This window comes from Dermochelys coriacea, chromosome 19 (genome assembly GCF_009764565.3).
Source record: "Dermochelys coriacea isolate rDerCor1 chromosome 19, rDerCor1.pri.v4, whole genome shotgun sequence".
Taxonomy (NCBI): domain Eukaryota; kingdom Metazoa; phylum Chordata; order Testudines; family Dermochelyidae; genus Dermochelys; species Dermochelys coriacea.
In genome coordinates this window covers 12,626,490-12,641,233 of record NC_050086.2, presented here as the reverse complement: position 1 = coordinate 12,641,233, position 14,744 = coordinate 12,626,490, and the positions used below count along the sequence as shown (strand labels likewise).

The following is a 14,744-nucleotide window of genomic DNA, read 5'->3' as shown; positions in this document are numbered from 1 at the left end:
GGAAGATAACTAGTAAAGCCTCTCCTACGATAGTGCTTGGGGTGTGCTATAGACCTCCGGGATCTAATCTGGATATGGATAGAGCCCGTTTTAATGTTTTTAATAAAAAAAATACTAATGGAAACTGCATGATCATGGTTTCAGAGTAGCAGCCGTGTTAGTCTGTATTCGCAAAAAGAAAAGGAGTACTTGTGGCACCTTAGAGACTAACAAATTTATTAGAGCATAAGCTTTCGTGAGCTACAGCTCACTAGACTAACTTCCCAGATATAGACTGGAGGACCAGTGCTAGTAATAATAATAGGGCTCAGATTTTCCTAGATGTGATAGTTGATGGATTCCTTCATCAAGTAGTTGCTGAACCAACTAGAGGGGATGCCATTTTAGATTTAATTTTGGTGAGTAGCGAGGACCTCATAGAAGAAATGGTTGTAGGGGACAATCTTGGCTCAAGTGATCATGAGCTAATTCAGTTCAAACTAAATGGAAGGATTAACAAAAATAAATCTGCAACTAGAGTTTTTGATTTCAAAAGGACTGACTTTCCAAAAATTAAGGAAATTAGTTAGGGAAGTGGATTGGACTGAAGAACTTATGGATCTAAAGGTAGAGGAGGCCTGGGATTACTTTAAAATCAAAGCTGCAGAAGCTATCGGAAGCCTGTATCCCAAGAAAGGGGAAAAAATTCATAGGAAGGAGTTGTAGACCAAGCTGGATGAGCAAGCATCTTAGAGAGGTGATTAAGAAGAAGCAGAAAGCATACAGGGAGTGGAAGATGGGAGGGATCAGCAAGGAAAGCTACCTAATTGAGGTCAGAACATGTAGGGATAAAGTGAGACAGGCTAAAAGTCGAGTCGAGTTGGACCTTGCAAAGGGAATTAAAACCAATAGTAAAAGGTTCTATAGCCATATAAATAAGAAGAAAACGAAGAAAGAAGAAGTGGGGCCGCTAAACACTGAGGATGGAGTGGATGTTAAAGATAATCTAGGCATGGCCCAATATCTAAACACATACTTTGCCTCAGTCTTTAATAAGGCTAAAGAGGATCTTAGAGATAAGGGTAGCATGACAAATGGGAATGAGGATATGGAGGTAGATATTACCATATCTGAGGTACAAGCGAAACTCAAACAGCTTAATGGGACTAAATCGGGGGGCCCAGATAATCTTCATCCAAGATTATTAAAGGAATTGGCACCTGAAATTGCAAGCCCATTAGCAAGAATTTTTAATGAATCTGAAAACTCAGGAATAGTACCGAATGATTGGAGAATTGCTAATATAGTTCCTATTTTTAAGAAAGGAAAAAAATGTGATCCGGGTAACTACAGGCCAGTTAGTTTGACATCTGTAGTATGCAAGGTCCTGGAAAAAATTTTGAAGGCGAAATTAGTTAAGGACATTGAAGTCAATGGTAAATGGGACAAAATACAACACGGTTTTACAAAAGGTAGATCGTGCCAAACCAACTTAAACAGATTTTTTAGATAAAGGAAATGCAGTGGATCTAATTTACCTAGATTTCAGTAAGGCATTTGATACCGTGCCACGTGGGGAATTATTAGTTAAATTGGAGAAGATGGGGATCAATATGAACATCAAAAGGTGGATAAGGAATTGGTTAAAGGGGAGACTGCAACGGGTCCTACTGAAAGGAGAACTGTCAGGTTGGAGGGGGGTTTCCAGTGGAGTTCCTCAGGGATCAGTTTTGGGACCAATCTTATTTAATCTTTTTATTACTGACCTTGGCACAAAAAGTGGGAGTGTGCTAATAAAGTCGGCAGATGATACAAAGCTGGCAGGTATTGCCAATTCAGAGAAGGATCGGGGTATTATACAGGAGGATCTGGATGACCTTGTAAACTGGAGTAATAGTAATAGGATGAAATTTAATAGTGAGAAGTGTAAGGTTATGCATTTAGGGATTAATAACAAGAATTTTAGTTATAAGTTGGGGACGCATCAATTAGAAGCAACAGAAGAGGAGAAGGACCTTGGAGTATTGGCTGATCATAGGATGACTATGAGCTGCCAATGTGATATGGCTGTGAAAAAAGCTAATGCGGTTTTGGGATGCATCAGGAGAGGTATTTCCAGTAGGGATAAGGAGGTTTTAGTACCATTATACAAGGCACTGGTGAGACTTCACCTAGAATACTGTGTGCAGTTCTGGTCTCCCATGTTTAAAAAGGATGAATTCAAACTGGAGCAGGTACAGAGAAGGGCTACTAGGATGATCCGAGGAATGGAAAATTTGTCTTATGAAAGGAGACTTAAGGAGCTTGGCTTGTTTAGCCTAACTAAAAGAAGGTTGAGGGGAGATATGATTGCTCTCTATAAATATATCAGAGGAATAAATACAGGAGAGGGAGAGGAATTATTTCAGCTCAGCACCAATGTGGACACAAGAACAAATGGGTATAAACTGGCCACCAGGAAGTTTAGACTTGAAATTAGACGAAGGTTTCTAACCATCAGAGGAGTGAAGTTTTGAAATAGCCTTCCAAGGGAAGCAGTGGGGGCAAAAGATCTATCTGGTTTTAAGATTCTACTCAATAAGTTTATGGAGGAGATGGTATGATGGGATAATGGGATTTTGGTAAGTAATTGATCTTTAAATATTCAGGGTAAATAAGACTAATCCCCTGAGATGGGATATTAGATGGATGGGATCTGAGTTACTATAGAAAATTCTTTCCTGGGTATCTGGCTGGTGAATCTTGCCCATATGCTCAGGGTTTAGCTGATCGCCATTTTGGGGTCGGGAAGGAATTTTCCTCCAGGGCAGATTGGAGAGGCCCTGGAGGTTTTTCACCTTCCTCTGTAGCATGGGTGACTTGAGGGAGGCTTCTCTGCTCCTTGAAGTCTTTAAACCATGATTTAAGGACTTCAATAGCTCAGACATAGGTGAGGTTTTTTGTAGGAGTGGGTGGGTGAGATTCTGTGGCCTGCGCTGTGCAGGAGGTCGGACTAGATGATCAGAATGGTCCCTTCTGACCTTAGTATATATGAATCTATGCGCGCGCGCGCGCACACACACACCCCCCCCCATAAAAATCTTGCACATATAACCTTCAAAGCAGACTATGTCTAGTCCTATAGTATTAACTCTAAAATATATTTGAAAACAAAGATTTATGAATAGCTTTTGAGCTTTTACCTGAAAAGCAAATTATTATGCACTTCTATTGTACTTTCCACTCTCAGTACTTTACTAACTGATTAGCAAAGTTAAAGGGAAATAATCTGTCTTTACCTCGTTATATCCTCTGTCAGCTGTGCTGGATCTGGTGGATAAAACTTCACATTGAATGTAAAGTTCCAGGGGCCTCCTGTAATTAGAAACATAAAAGTTTTGAAAATTTACAACGAAAATATTCACAATACAGAAGTTTATAAAAATTATGAATATTGAATCTGACTTTAAAAATAAAGCATTCAAATGATACTTTATATTTGAATGCTGCCATTTGAATTATTGATTATAGAATGTAGTTTAAAGAGAAGTGATAAAGTCTCTGATCAGTTTTCATTTACTTAGCTTAAAACATATCTTTTATGGGGAACACGTAACCAGACTATGTGCAGGTGGACATATTCACATGAAAGACATCCCAGATAATATAAGAAGTGTGGAATTCACATGTTTTGCAATCTACTGCTCATTAAATACCTCATACCTCTGTTTGCTTTTTATAGATGTGATAAAGTATGAATAGAGGTCAAACTGTGGTGTGGGTTAATGAATTAGCCTTTTATCACCAAAGACTCAGGTTTTAAATCTCCCCTAGGTGAGAAGAAAGAGGTGTTTAGTGGTTAAACACTTGCCCATGCCACACAGCCACCATATAAATTCAGTACAAATGTCAATCTGTAGTCAAGAAACACCCAGGGCTAAAACAGCAAGGGTTTTGCAGGTCAAGACTAAAATGTTTTAGTACAGCTGAATTACAAGGTTTATGTACACAGTACTTAGCTCTAATTAGTGTCATCAGTCTTACTTCTATGAGTACTACAATTATATTCAAAATGCATGCTCAGCCACTATTCAAATAAATCACATCTAACAAGCAAAGATGCAAAACTGTATGTTTTGTATAAATTGAAAAATAAAATGAAATCTTATAGTATGACTCCCAGAAAGTTTATGAATTTGAAAAATAAAGGTTTTTAAACAAACTGACAAGTGAAATCATTAAAAAGATATAAAATATAATGTTCCAATACAGGACCTTACAATCATAATTACATTGTGTGGACATTAAAATTCACCCTCCTCCCCGTTACTTCAGAGAGTTCAGATACCAAGAAGGTAGTAGCTTTAAAGATTTATTTTTTCAAGTGTTCAGAATGAGGTCACTATTTCCTCTTGGAGGGTATAATCAATTTTGCCCTTAGATAGCTGAACTGAAGGGCAGAGGCATTAAATGCTTCAGTAGGGAATTTCTAAAATTGTTGCAAAAACCTGAGTCAAATATAACGACTTCATTCATCACCCTCTAATTCAATAGTTTAAAATGGTACTTAATTCAGGGAGGCAAGGTTTTCTGATTTTGTTTCTTAAAAGATTTAACAAGTCCCACATGGGGCTGGCACAGGGGAGGATGGGAGAAACCAAACAGACTCCATTTACAGATTTGCTTCTTACCCAATGTCATAATTAAGTTAAGAGACAAATCCTGCCATTTTCATTGTATGGTGCCAGAAACATTCCAATTATTCATGAATAAGTTTAAGATAACTGTGAGCAACTTTCCATCTATTTTAAGGGGAACACAAATATTCTGGGGTTGTCTATAGAAAAGTATTGTTCCTTTTTTTAGATCTGTATCTTAAATCATGTCATTTTTCCAGTAAGACAATTTAAATGCATCTTACTCAGTTGAGTGAAATAAAGGGTTCCTTTAAATATCTTCCTGCTGTAGGTTTTTGCACAGCTAAAGCCATGCACACAAACAATTGCTTTTGTAGATTATAAAAATAAAAATGGATGACTGAATGAAGAAGCTTTCCCAGTGCTGTTTGTTTATTAACTCCAATGGAGTTTTGCCTCGATTATGCCTCACAGAATCTCTTCAGTTCATAGCTTTGTTGAAATACCTCTCTTCTTCCTCCCTGTTAACCTACACAGAAATTCACTTTCACTGCAGTGAGAAGTCTTGAGTGTGTGTACTCTTTGAAGAAAATCTGGTCTCTGAAAATGGATCTACATGGTCACTGGTCCCTGCACTGAACTGGCCCAATATCAGAAGAAGTCACAGTCCATTTCTGCTTATACTGTGAGACATTCATCCTGACACTGTTCAAGCCACTTGTTCAACTCAGCTATCCCATTTGGATGCCTGAGCAGGTCTGAAGAATCCACAGAAATTTGCCACAACATATACTTTTCTTTTCCCCTTACCAGCAGGCTGAAAGACATCTACCCAATTCTGGACTGCACTATGGAGGTACAGCGTTTGTCTGCCTCCTGACAATGTGCTATAGGATATTCTTCATTGTAACAAAGTGCCACTATTAAAAGAGTAAAAAGAGATGGTGCATACTGTTTGAACTTGTGATGATCCCTGACCAACACCCTTCCATGAACTCTAACTGGTGTTCAGAGATTCTCTGAATTGTAGGCCAAAGCTATAAATATCTACCAGTAAAAAAATAGATCAAGATGAACTCAATCCACTTACCATGAACCTGCTTTTTTATTTCTTTGGCAGAATCCAGCCATGTCTGTAAGAGGAGAAAAATAGTAAAATTCACACAGTTGACATGTACTAAAAGAACCACCACAGGAAACAGTACTGTCAATAAGCTAAATAAGCAACTATCAAATGTGAACTGAACTAGCTTTTGTAATGTGTGTATACCATATATATTATACAATATCCACCCACCCCTATATTACTCTATACTACTACTCAGACACACGTACAAGGTCCTAAGCTTCCCCATTTTTCAGCATCATCACACCATTCATCTACAGGCAGTTCAAAGTTGAGAGAGGGAAAGGATGGGATGAAGGACAGCAGCAGAATTCACGTCCGTGACTTTTGTCCCCCCCCCATGGCCAGCTAGTACATATATATTGCATACACGATAAATTAAAATTCCAAAGGACATGAAAGCTCTATATACAAAAAGTTTTATTTATTAGAGCTCCTACAATGGCCTTGAACAATAAAGTGTGAACTTCCAAGGGAAGCCATCTCTCTCTCTGGATCTAAAAGTGCAGAATACGCTGCAGTTTTCTCATTAAAATAAATGCTCTGATGAAATAGTGCAACCTACATTTTTCTCAAATTCCAGCATCAAACAGTATAAGCTAGAACTAGCCATTAGGAAGAGAAACGCACAGATCCATAAAGGTTTTAACACTGCCATTTTCTCACAACCCCCTTGCACCTTTCTCCACATTCTAAGATGTATTGCTCACACCAATTCAGAATTTTAGATAGTAAGTTAAGCTCCTCTGTGTGTAGTCTTTAATAAAGACAGCTTTATGTCATATCAATCACTGGAATAAGTGAAGATATTTGCAATGACAGCAAAAGCTTAGCACCTATCATGACAATTCGGGGTGGGGGTGGGGGGAGGTGATAATCTTTTAAAAAAAAAAAAGGCACAAATTTCTGAGAATTAGTTTGAGGAGATAATATATTTAGACATTTTTATCCAGTTTGCTCAGTTGCCTGTAATTCATCTCCTTTATTTGTATTTTTGGGGAGCAAAGAGGTGGTGCAAAACTGATGTCAGTGAAATTATTTTACAGTCCTGCCAATGCGCCTCCTTTAGTCATAACCTGAAATATCTCAGTCTTGAGTCTCTTCTTAGCAGAAGCTATCAGTTGTGAAACACTGTATGAAGACAGTGCAATAGTGATAATCATCTTCTAGTTTCAGAGTAGCAGCCGTGTTAGTCTGTATTCGCAAAAAGAAAAGGAGTATTTGTGGCACCTTAGAGACTTTTTGTTAGTCTCTAAGGTGCCACAAGTACTCCTTTTCTTTTTGCGAATCATCTTCTAGAGGCTAGAATGAAGCCATCAAATTCATGTTCATGTGACCTAAGCAGGATTTGTAAATCTAGGTCTTCTGAGGTGAAAAATTAATATGCCTAACCCATTCAGCTCTCTAAGCTCATCTTAAAGGACATTTTACTTTACATGTTTACTGGTACAACTGTGGATAGGTTTAATTTAAATTCATTGTTAAAAATATGCTCTCTTCTACTCTTCCAATCTTTACAACTAGTGCTATGAAACCCATGAAAAAGAAGGCCCACAGGCCATCTACATAGCATTTTTTGGGGTCTATGGTTTTGTCAGCATAGCAATTTTAAATGCAAGTGCTGATGCTACAAATGTTAGTTTTCTCCAGTGAGAATGGGACAGCCTAGCTGCTGGCTCTAACGCAGCCTGAGCGCAGTCATGCATTCATGGAACTCATCCTGTCTGCCTAATCCAACAGACAATGAGGGTTCAGTAATTAATGATACTCTTATCAGATGCTGTTTCATGAATCAGTGGAAAACAATTCTCCCTTTCAGACTAATATAAACTCTAATATAAACTCTAATATAAACTTCTTCAGTGCTAAACAGTCCCTCTATTCACTTTCCCACATTGGAAAAACAGAGGGTGAAAGTGCCTTTCCTTGCGGACATTGTTGGTTTATTTCTGAAAGTAGAGATATTTAGGTATAATATTTTCGTGTGTATGTACGTGTGCGCGCACGCGCACACACACACCCCTACCTCTCTCTCTCTCTCTCCCCCGTCAAACCCTAGCTATCATTTTGGAAGAGGTTCAGAAGTTGGTTTGTTGAAGGCTCTTATTAAAATCACTTTATCTGGTAAATCAAATAACTTAGGTGAGGGCTCTTTTTAGAGACTACTGTAGTGCTCGATGGAATTTCAAACTTGGAAGTTTATACTCCAAACAAACAGAAATATACATATATAAGGCAATTATCTCAAAAGAGCAAAACGCGGCTGCAAACATTAATAGTTTTTTCCAGACTGGAATTAAAATCTATATCGAACAGCTGTGTAACTCTCTCATTCATGTTTTAAGTGACAATAAATCTCTGACACCAAACAATCCTGCTACTGACAGCGTTCCCTCACTCTTTGCAGTCTGTAAGAAATTACAGCAGCAAACTCCGAATCACACATCAAGCGAGTAAAAAGCATATGTGTAATTCTGTTTTCAAAGAAGGCAATGCAATTAGCTTTCTTCCACTCCTCCTGTCCCAAACCTAGGGAAGCCCATTTGACTCAAAAGTGATGGATATAAAGAGAGGAAGACAAATGGTTAGAGAATGATGATCTGGCAATTTTCTTCCCACAACACAACACACATTGGTTAAAAGACTTAGCTTGAACAGCTTGATATTTCTGCCCTTAAAAATATCTAACAATAATTTTACATATAGTAGATTCCATTAAGTATGGAGTAAACAACTCCTTACTGCAAGAATAAAATCAAATTCTAAGGATAAGAAAATAAAAACAAAAATGAGGCTTCAGCTGACATGAAAGCCACCCATTTGTTAACTGTCCCAAAGAAGAATCTTTTTGTATCTTTTAAAGAATCTTTTAATGGGTTCATTTCTTCATCCCACCAGTTTTTCATATATTATTCCAATATGTGAAACAGGAAGGTAGCCAGATGAAAAGTCTTTAAGTCCATTTCAAGTCAGACAATTATTTGAAACCAACCCTCAGGTAGGCTTAATTTTTACTAAACAAGGCTGTGCTTAACTTTTATGTAAGGCAGTCTGATTTGTTAAAGAACACACAAGCAGGTTAAAACAACAGCAAGACAATGACGCTACATAAATCTAAACAAAATCAAAGTTTTTCATAAAGTGACCAATTTGAGTTTCAGTATGAAGAATTTAACTTATTTTCAGCAAATACATTAGGAATTGCATTGCCTTACTAAATATTTATACGTTTAGAATTTTCCTTCCCTTCTGTCAGTGACAAGCCTCAGCTTGAAACATTAATCCAGAATGGCCTCCCACCAAATCCTGTAAATGCTGACAAGAGCTCCAGGGACTTTTTCCAATGATCGTCAGGCCAGAGGAGCCATTCTCCTGTAATATTTTTCCACTCTAAAGGGAAAAGTGCTCCAAGAAGGCTACACGCTTATTTGGTTGGTTCAACTAATCACGAATAAGTGTGGATGAAAACTGACAGTTTCCATTTAGCATTTTTCTGTAGAAAATCAAATGTAACTCAAAATTTTCTAACTCTATTTCCTCAGTTACATACAGGACAGGAGTGGAATTTACATATGCAACTCCATGGGAATTATCCCCATAATTCCCTTGTGTGTGCACACAGAACACACTGTTAAATCTTCAACCACTTACATTTCTTTCCATTTTTTATAAGCCAGTATTGTATCACAGAATACTAGGGTGCAGGGAGTAAGTTGTTTCCAGTCATAATATTGATTGGCTAGTTCATTCAGATACCTATTAGAGGTATACCCATGATAGTGAAGAAGGAAACACTCACCTGATCAATAAAACAAAACAAACCTAAGGCTAAATAACAGAGTCAGTCATAAGAGTGACAGACAAGTCAGGAAGAGGAAGAAAATGAACACAAGACCCTTCAGAAATTGAGATGTGAGATGGCAATCTACATACACTTGACTCAAATTAACAGCTAAATCAAATATGCTCATTTACCCCCAAAATACAAGACGTTGTTTGCTCCTCTTATTGCCTTTAGTAGATACACGGAATAATTTATGACTATGAAGAAATTCTCCCTGAATTCCTTTTGTGCTCAGGTTCTTCCACATCTTAAGTGTCATCTACCTATCCTATCCACTCTATTCACCATGATTTTGTAAACCACAATTAAAAGAAAAGGAAAAACCCTAATCTCTCCAACACTTCTGAATAACTTATATCCTAGAGTTCTTCTGTTGTATCTTTATAATGTAATCATAAGAAAAAAGAAAAAGAAAAGAAACCAGAGCCTAATCTAATCTATTTTGCATGTGGCTTCAGCTCCTCTAGAACAGATTTTTCCAAATTCGTTTCACTCCCCTCCATTAGCAAAGCACATGCTGTCCTATTTTATAGTAGCTTTTATTTTATTCACAATATCGTTACTCTTACAATTCACACACTATGCCAGTTCTTAGAAAAGGTCTTTCACACATAGGGGGGAAAATAAAAATATTGCTAGATTAAGCAAAATTTTTTGGGACGCTACACACTTCTTCCCATTTTGGAGACAATAACCTATCGAGAAGAGTTTTGGGGGTTTTTTTTGATAACAGACTGTAGTTCCATAAGCACCTTCTTACCTTGGAAGTTGGAGAGTCCCATATGGCCAGTCCAAAGTAGTCTTCTTCCAGAAGATTGAGGTGCTCACATACTTTTCTAAGCAGATCCTGACCCTTGGCATGTTTCTGCAAATAAGTAACAGGGATTCTATATTATACATTGCTTTTTGTCTCTCCTCTCCTGGTCCCACTAATAACTCTCCCACTCTGTATAATCACTGAAGAGGGCCGAATTCTTGAGCAAAAGAAAGGGGTGCTGACTGGCTCAGCAATTTATGGCCAAGTATTTCACTTTACAGGAAAGAGCATCAGATAGGAAAGTCAAACCTAGCAAACCAGAGTTATTGGGGAAATGTTTAAAATTGATGTAGACTCTCCTCCTGACCATATTGACTGAGCATCCTGAAAGTCATTTTATCTGCACATCTTACCCATCTAAAAAAATGGATATATAATTATTCCCTACCCAAAAGAGGTGTTGTGTGGCTTAAGTGTTTGTAAAGTGCTCCAAGAAAGTACTTATGCTACAGTGATAGGTGGCAGTACAAAATGCTAAATTAGCTAGGATTATCAAGTGGTGATCAGACTGAGACTTGTGACTGGAAATAGAATTTATTATTCTGACACTGTATTTTGGGACACAACATGATCTAGTGGATTAAGCATAGAACTGGGAGCTAGGAACCTTGGGTTCCAATCCTAGCTGTGCTGCTGACTTCCAATCACAAGCTCCTGGTCTCAGTATTCCCATTTAAAATGAGAATAATTATCTGTCTTTGGGATTAGTTTAGGTTTTTAAAAAAAAATGTTCTGAAGTGAAGTGTTATTTAAATACTACACTTTGAGGAGGTTTTTCTGTTTGATTTTTATTTAGGCATTCATTACACCACCACTTTCAGAACAAGAATAAGCATAGTAACATAAGAAGCTCTCCAGGAAATAAAAATTATGTCTGACCCACTGTATTTTCATTTTAAAAACTACTTTAAATGCTACAATATGTTCATTTCAAACTCAACAGAGATTAAAAATTAAATCTAAAAATCTGCCATACAGCAGAGTTCAACAAAATTTCAGACTGGGTCTAATCCACATACACTTGTCCTGAAAAATAGATTCTATCAAACATTCTAGAGAAACAATGGACATTTTGATAATTTAAGCTTTAGATTTTTAAAGAGAAACAGACAGAGAGAGAGAAAGAACAAACAGCTATAGCCTTAAAACGATTTACAGCTCCAGGGATACAACTGTAATTATAGCTAACAAACTTCAAACTGCAGCAAACAATTTTTTAGGCTTCAACTTCATAATTGTCCCAGGCCTTCCCTTAAAAGGTCAGCTATTTCTGATCAGAGAAGGTTTTCCCCCAACCATGTTCCAGTAACCACTCCTCACCGTCTCTAGGACATAAAACTACATTACCAGAAGAATCCCATGGGATACCAATGCCAGCAACACTGTTACACAAACACCGATGCACCGACCTAATTGTACAAGGTCATCTAAGGTAACTGCTCTGCACAAGAAGCCCTAGAAACCTAAACAGGTCACAATGAGCAACTAGACTTAACCAGTGGGTTCAGGGCTTAACAAGCTCATTATGTCTCAAAGACTAAGTACCAGATTGTTTACGTGTTGGGCTAGTACTCAGATGCTGAATTAGATTTCTGTTGACTTCTTATTGCTATGACACTGGGATCATCCTATGAGATAGATATGAAAAACATGTACAGCCAAAAACCTTTCAACTATAGGGGACTGAGCAGAGCTTCTGAAATTGATTAAATAGGGATGCTAAAAACATTATTTATTTGTTTACTGCCATTTCTATTCTGAACAATACTGCTAGACATTATCACTCTACTAGCATTTTTACATATCCACGTAAAATGGCATGTTGGCCCAGTTTCGTTATTCAGTCTTGAACATTTAAGGACAGGCATTCTGGGACTTGTAATCCTACCTATGCCCAGCAGGCATTGTAAGCTGAGAGCATGTCCTTTTAGGAAAGAAAGTGGAATAAAAGCCAAGCCACCTTCTCAGTGTAAGACAAGACTCAGAGATCTCCACTGGGAAACTTAAAGCAGAACACCAGCAGCTGCTAGGTCTCCCCAGGCAAAGGCAGGAGGAAGAGGAAATGACTGCCTTGGATCCATGCATCAAAGGATGAACCCCTTAACATAAAGGGAGAACTTATGAACCTCTGATACAAGGACAGAAGGTAACCCAGACCATAGTGAGAGGGCTGTAAAGGCTGAAGAGATAGCTTACAGAATCTGAACCAGAAGGGTGAATCAAGCCTGAGCAGATGGTGTAGAAAGGAGATGCTTCTTGTGTTGGGATGCATTTGTGTCAAGAATGTGTTACACTACACCCAGAGGGAGACAGTTTCGGAATGTGTCATTTTGCAAGCAGTTCCCCCAATGGAAAACTAATGCAACTGCAACACTCTAATGACAGGAATAGAAGCAACCCTTTCACAACCACTAAAACCCAAAATTTGATAATTTAGAACAAGCGTTCAGAACCAGGGTTTGGCCTGGTGCCAGTGCTACCATCACCCTTTGTAAAAATTCTTATAAATACTGATATAAGGATTGTGGCTTAGATAAATGATTAGGAAAGACTGGGATGAAATACAACCGATAGTTATGTGCCCATTAAGCATGCCTGCTAACTCTTTCAAGGCATAGCTCATATGATAAAGAAGAATTTGAAAGAACAAAGCAAAAATAAGTATTTTGACCAAGTTTAAGTGGTGACCATCTCATTTTTTTCTGTGGTGATTTGCTGAAACTGTTTCCCTGTTATTAGTCAGCAGCACATGATCTTAGGTTTCCAAGGTATTCTGGGTGAAAAGCCAGCAAAGCATACAAATCCAGCTGACAAACATTTTCTGGCTCTGATCTGATTATTATTTAGAGTTATAATCAAATCTTAAGAGGATGTAAAATATATACATCAATCACACTCAAGCCTGGAGTATCAGAAATAGGGGCAAGTGAAGGAGAAAGCATCAGCAAGTGAGACGACAGCATTTTTTAAAAATCCCCCAAATAGAGATGTTGGATTTTTTTTCCCCAATGTCCAAAGTGCCCCACATTCTCATCAGATCTTAAATAATTGTTATGGTTTAAGACAGTCCTACTCCAGTGGAGTTTAACCATTTACTTCAATGGCAGCATCACCCAATTCCGAACCCTCTTCCCCCCCCCCATCTTAAGAGACTAAATGGCACTTACATCCAAAGCACACTCGTAAACGGTGTCATCCAGCAAGGAAACCTTGCAGTACATATTTCTGTGTCTTCTTACTGATTTCTGGGTGGTTTTTAATTCTTGGCCTGTTTTTGTCTCAGGTCCCTCTCTTTTCAACTCTGCCTTGGAACACTCTTCCTGCACTCCGTCTCCTTCCTTAATCTCAAGGTCTCTGCTCTCGGGGTCTTGATCTTCTCTCCTGTCCTCCTGAGCAGGCTGAAATCCCACAACACCATATTTATTACTTACATGTTTCAAACAAGTAGTGTCAACACAGCATAAATGTACTGTAGGTGATTTAACCCCATTAGAGATCAAAGTGGACCACTTCACAATGGCTCAGCAACATAGAGTTTTTCTCTGGTGCTGTATCTTGTGCTCTAAAGTCTACAGTTTCTTTTTCTAAACTGAATTGCTAGCCCTTCTCATTGAAGATCTTTTAAATGTAAACCAATGCAGTGATGTCTGCCCAAGTCTGCAAAGAGTCTGAAACAACAGCTCAGATGTCAACTGATATTTATTCAGTTCAAGTGCATGTTAATTCTGAAGTCTAATGAAAATTTAAAGTCTCATTAGTTATTAGTTTATCAAAGCATGTCAGAAGGGACAGGAGTACTTGTGGCACTTTCAAGACTAAAATTTATTTGAGCATGAGCCTTCATGAGCTACAGCTCACTTCATCAGATGCATGAAGGGACAGGGTTGATTATATTATGAAGACCTGTTCAATCTACTGTTAGTGGCATCTCATTTTAGATTGGAGACTCATTTTTCCAATCTGACCCCTCAATCTTGCAGGCAAAATGCTCAGCTAATCCATAAAAACCAAGCGATTTCCTAAAATTGTTTCATTGTAAAACAGTCCTTTCTACATTTCCATTTGAGCCCTGAGAATGTGTCTCAGTTTTCATCACAATAAACCTACCCACATAATGCAGAATTTAATTTTGGGATCCAACGTGCTAATCAGTCTTCCTGTGTTATGAGTGATAGTAAAAATGGAAGACTGCCTTCATGCCAATGCATGCTTTAGTATCTGCAATTATTTAAATTAGACCAACGTTCACAGACTGCTGCTTTCTGCTGTGACAGAGATAGGATAATTAGAAAGCAGAGAATCGGATGGATTTGGATACACATGCTGACTCAGAGGTTTTACAACAGGACACTTCACATAAAT

The 14,744-nt window shown here is 38.0% G+C and overlaps 1 protein-coding gene across 50 annotated transcripts in view; it reads right to left on the bottom strand.

The window, feature by feature from the left end:
- The window catches only part of EPB41 (erythrocyte membrane protein band 4.1), a 206,427-nt gene that overhangs the window by 81,731 nt on the left and 109,952 nt on the right, over positions 1–14,744 (bottom strand). For 48 of the 50 annotated variants that reach the window (XR_006278268.1, XR_005289609.2, XM_038377825.2 and 45 more), the window contains 4 exons: positions 13,550–13,780; positions 10,326–10,430; positions 5,686–5,728; positions 3,258–3,333 (listed from right to left, as the gene is read on the bottom strand). Coding sequence is in view for 47 of the 50 variants with exons in the window: in XM_038377800.2 (XP_038233728.1) it covers positions 3,258–3,333; positions 5,686–5,728; positions 10,326–10,430; positions 13,550–13,780 (455 nt within the window). In the remaining 3 variants the exon portion in view is untranslated. Of the gene's footprint in view, positions 1–3,257; positions 3,334–3,681; positions 3,782–5,685; positions 5,729–10,325; positions 10,431–13,549; positions 13,781–14,744 lie in introns of those variants that run through there. The other 2 variants (XM_038377813.2, XM_043506181.1) reach the window with 2 other exon arrangements.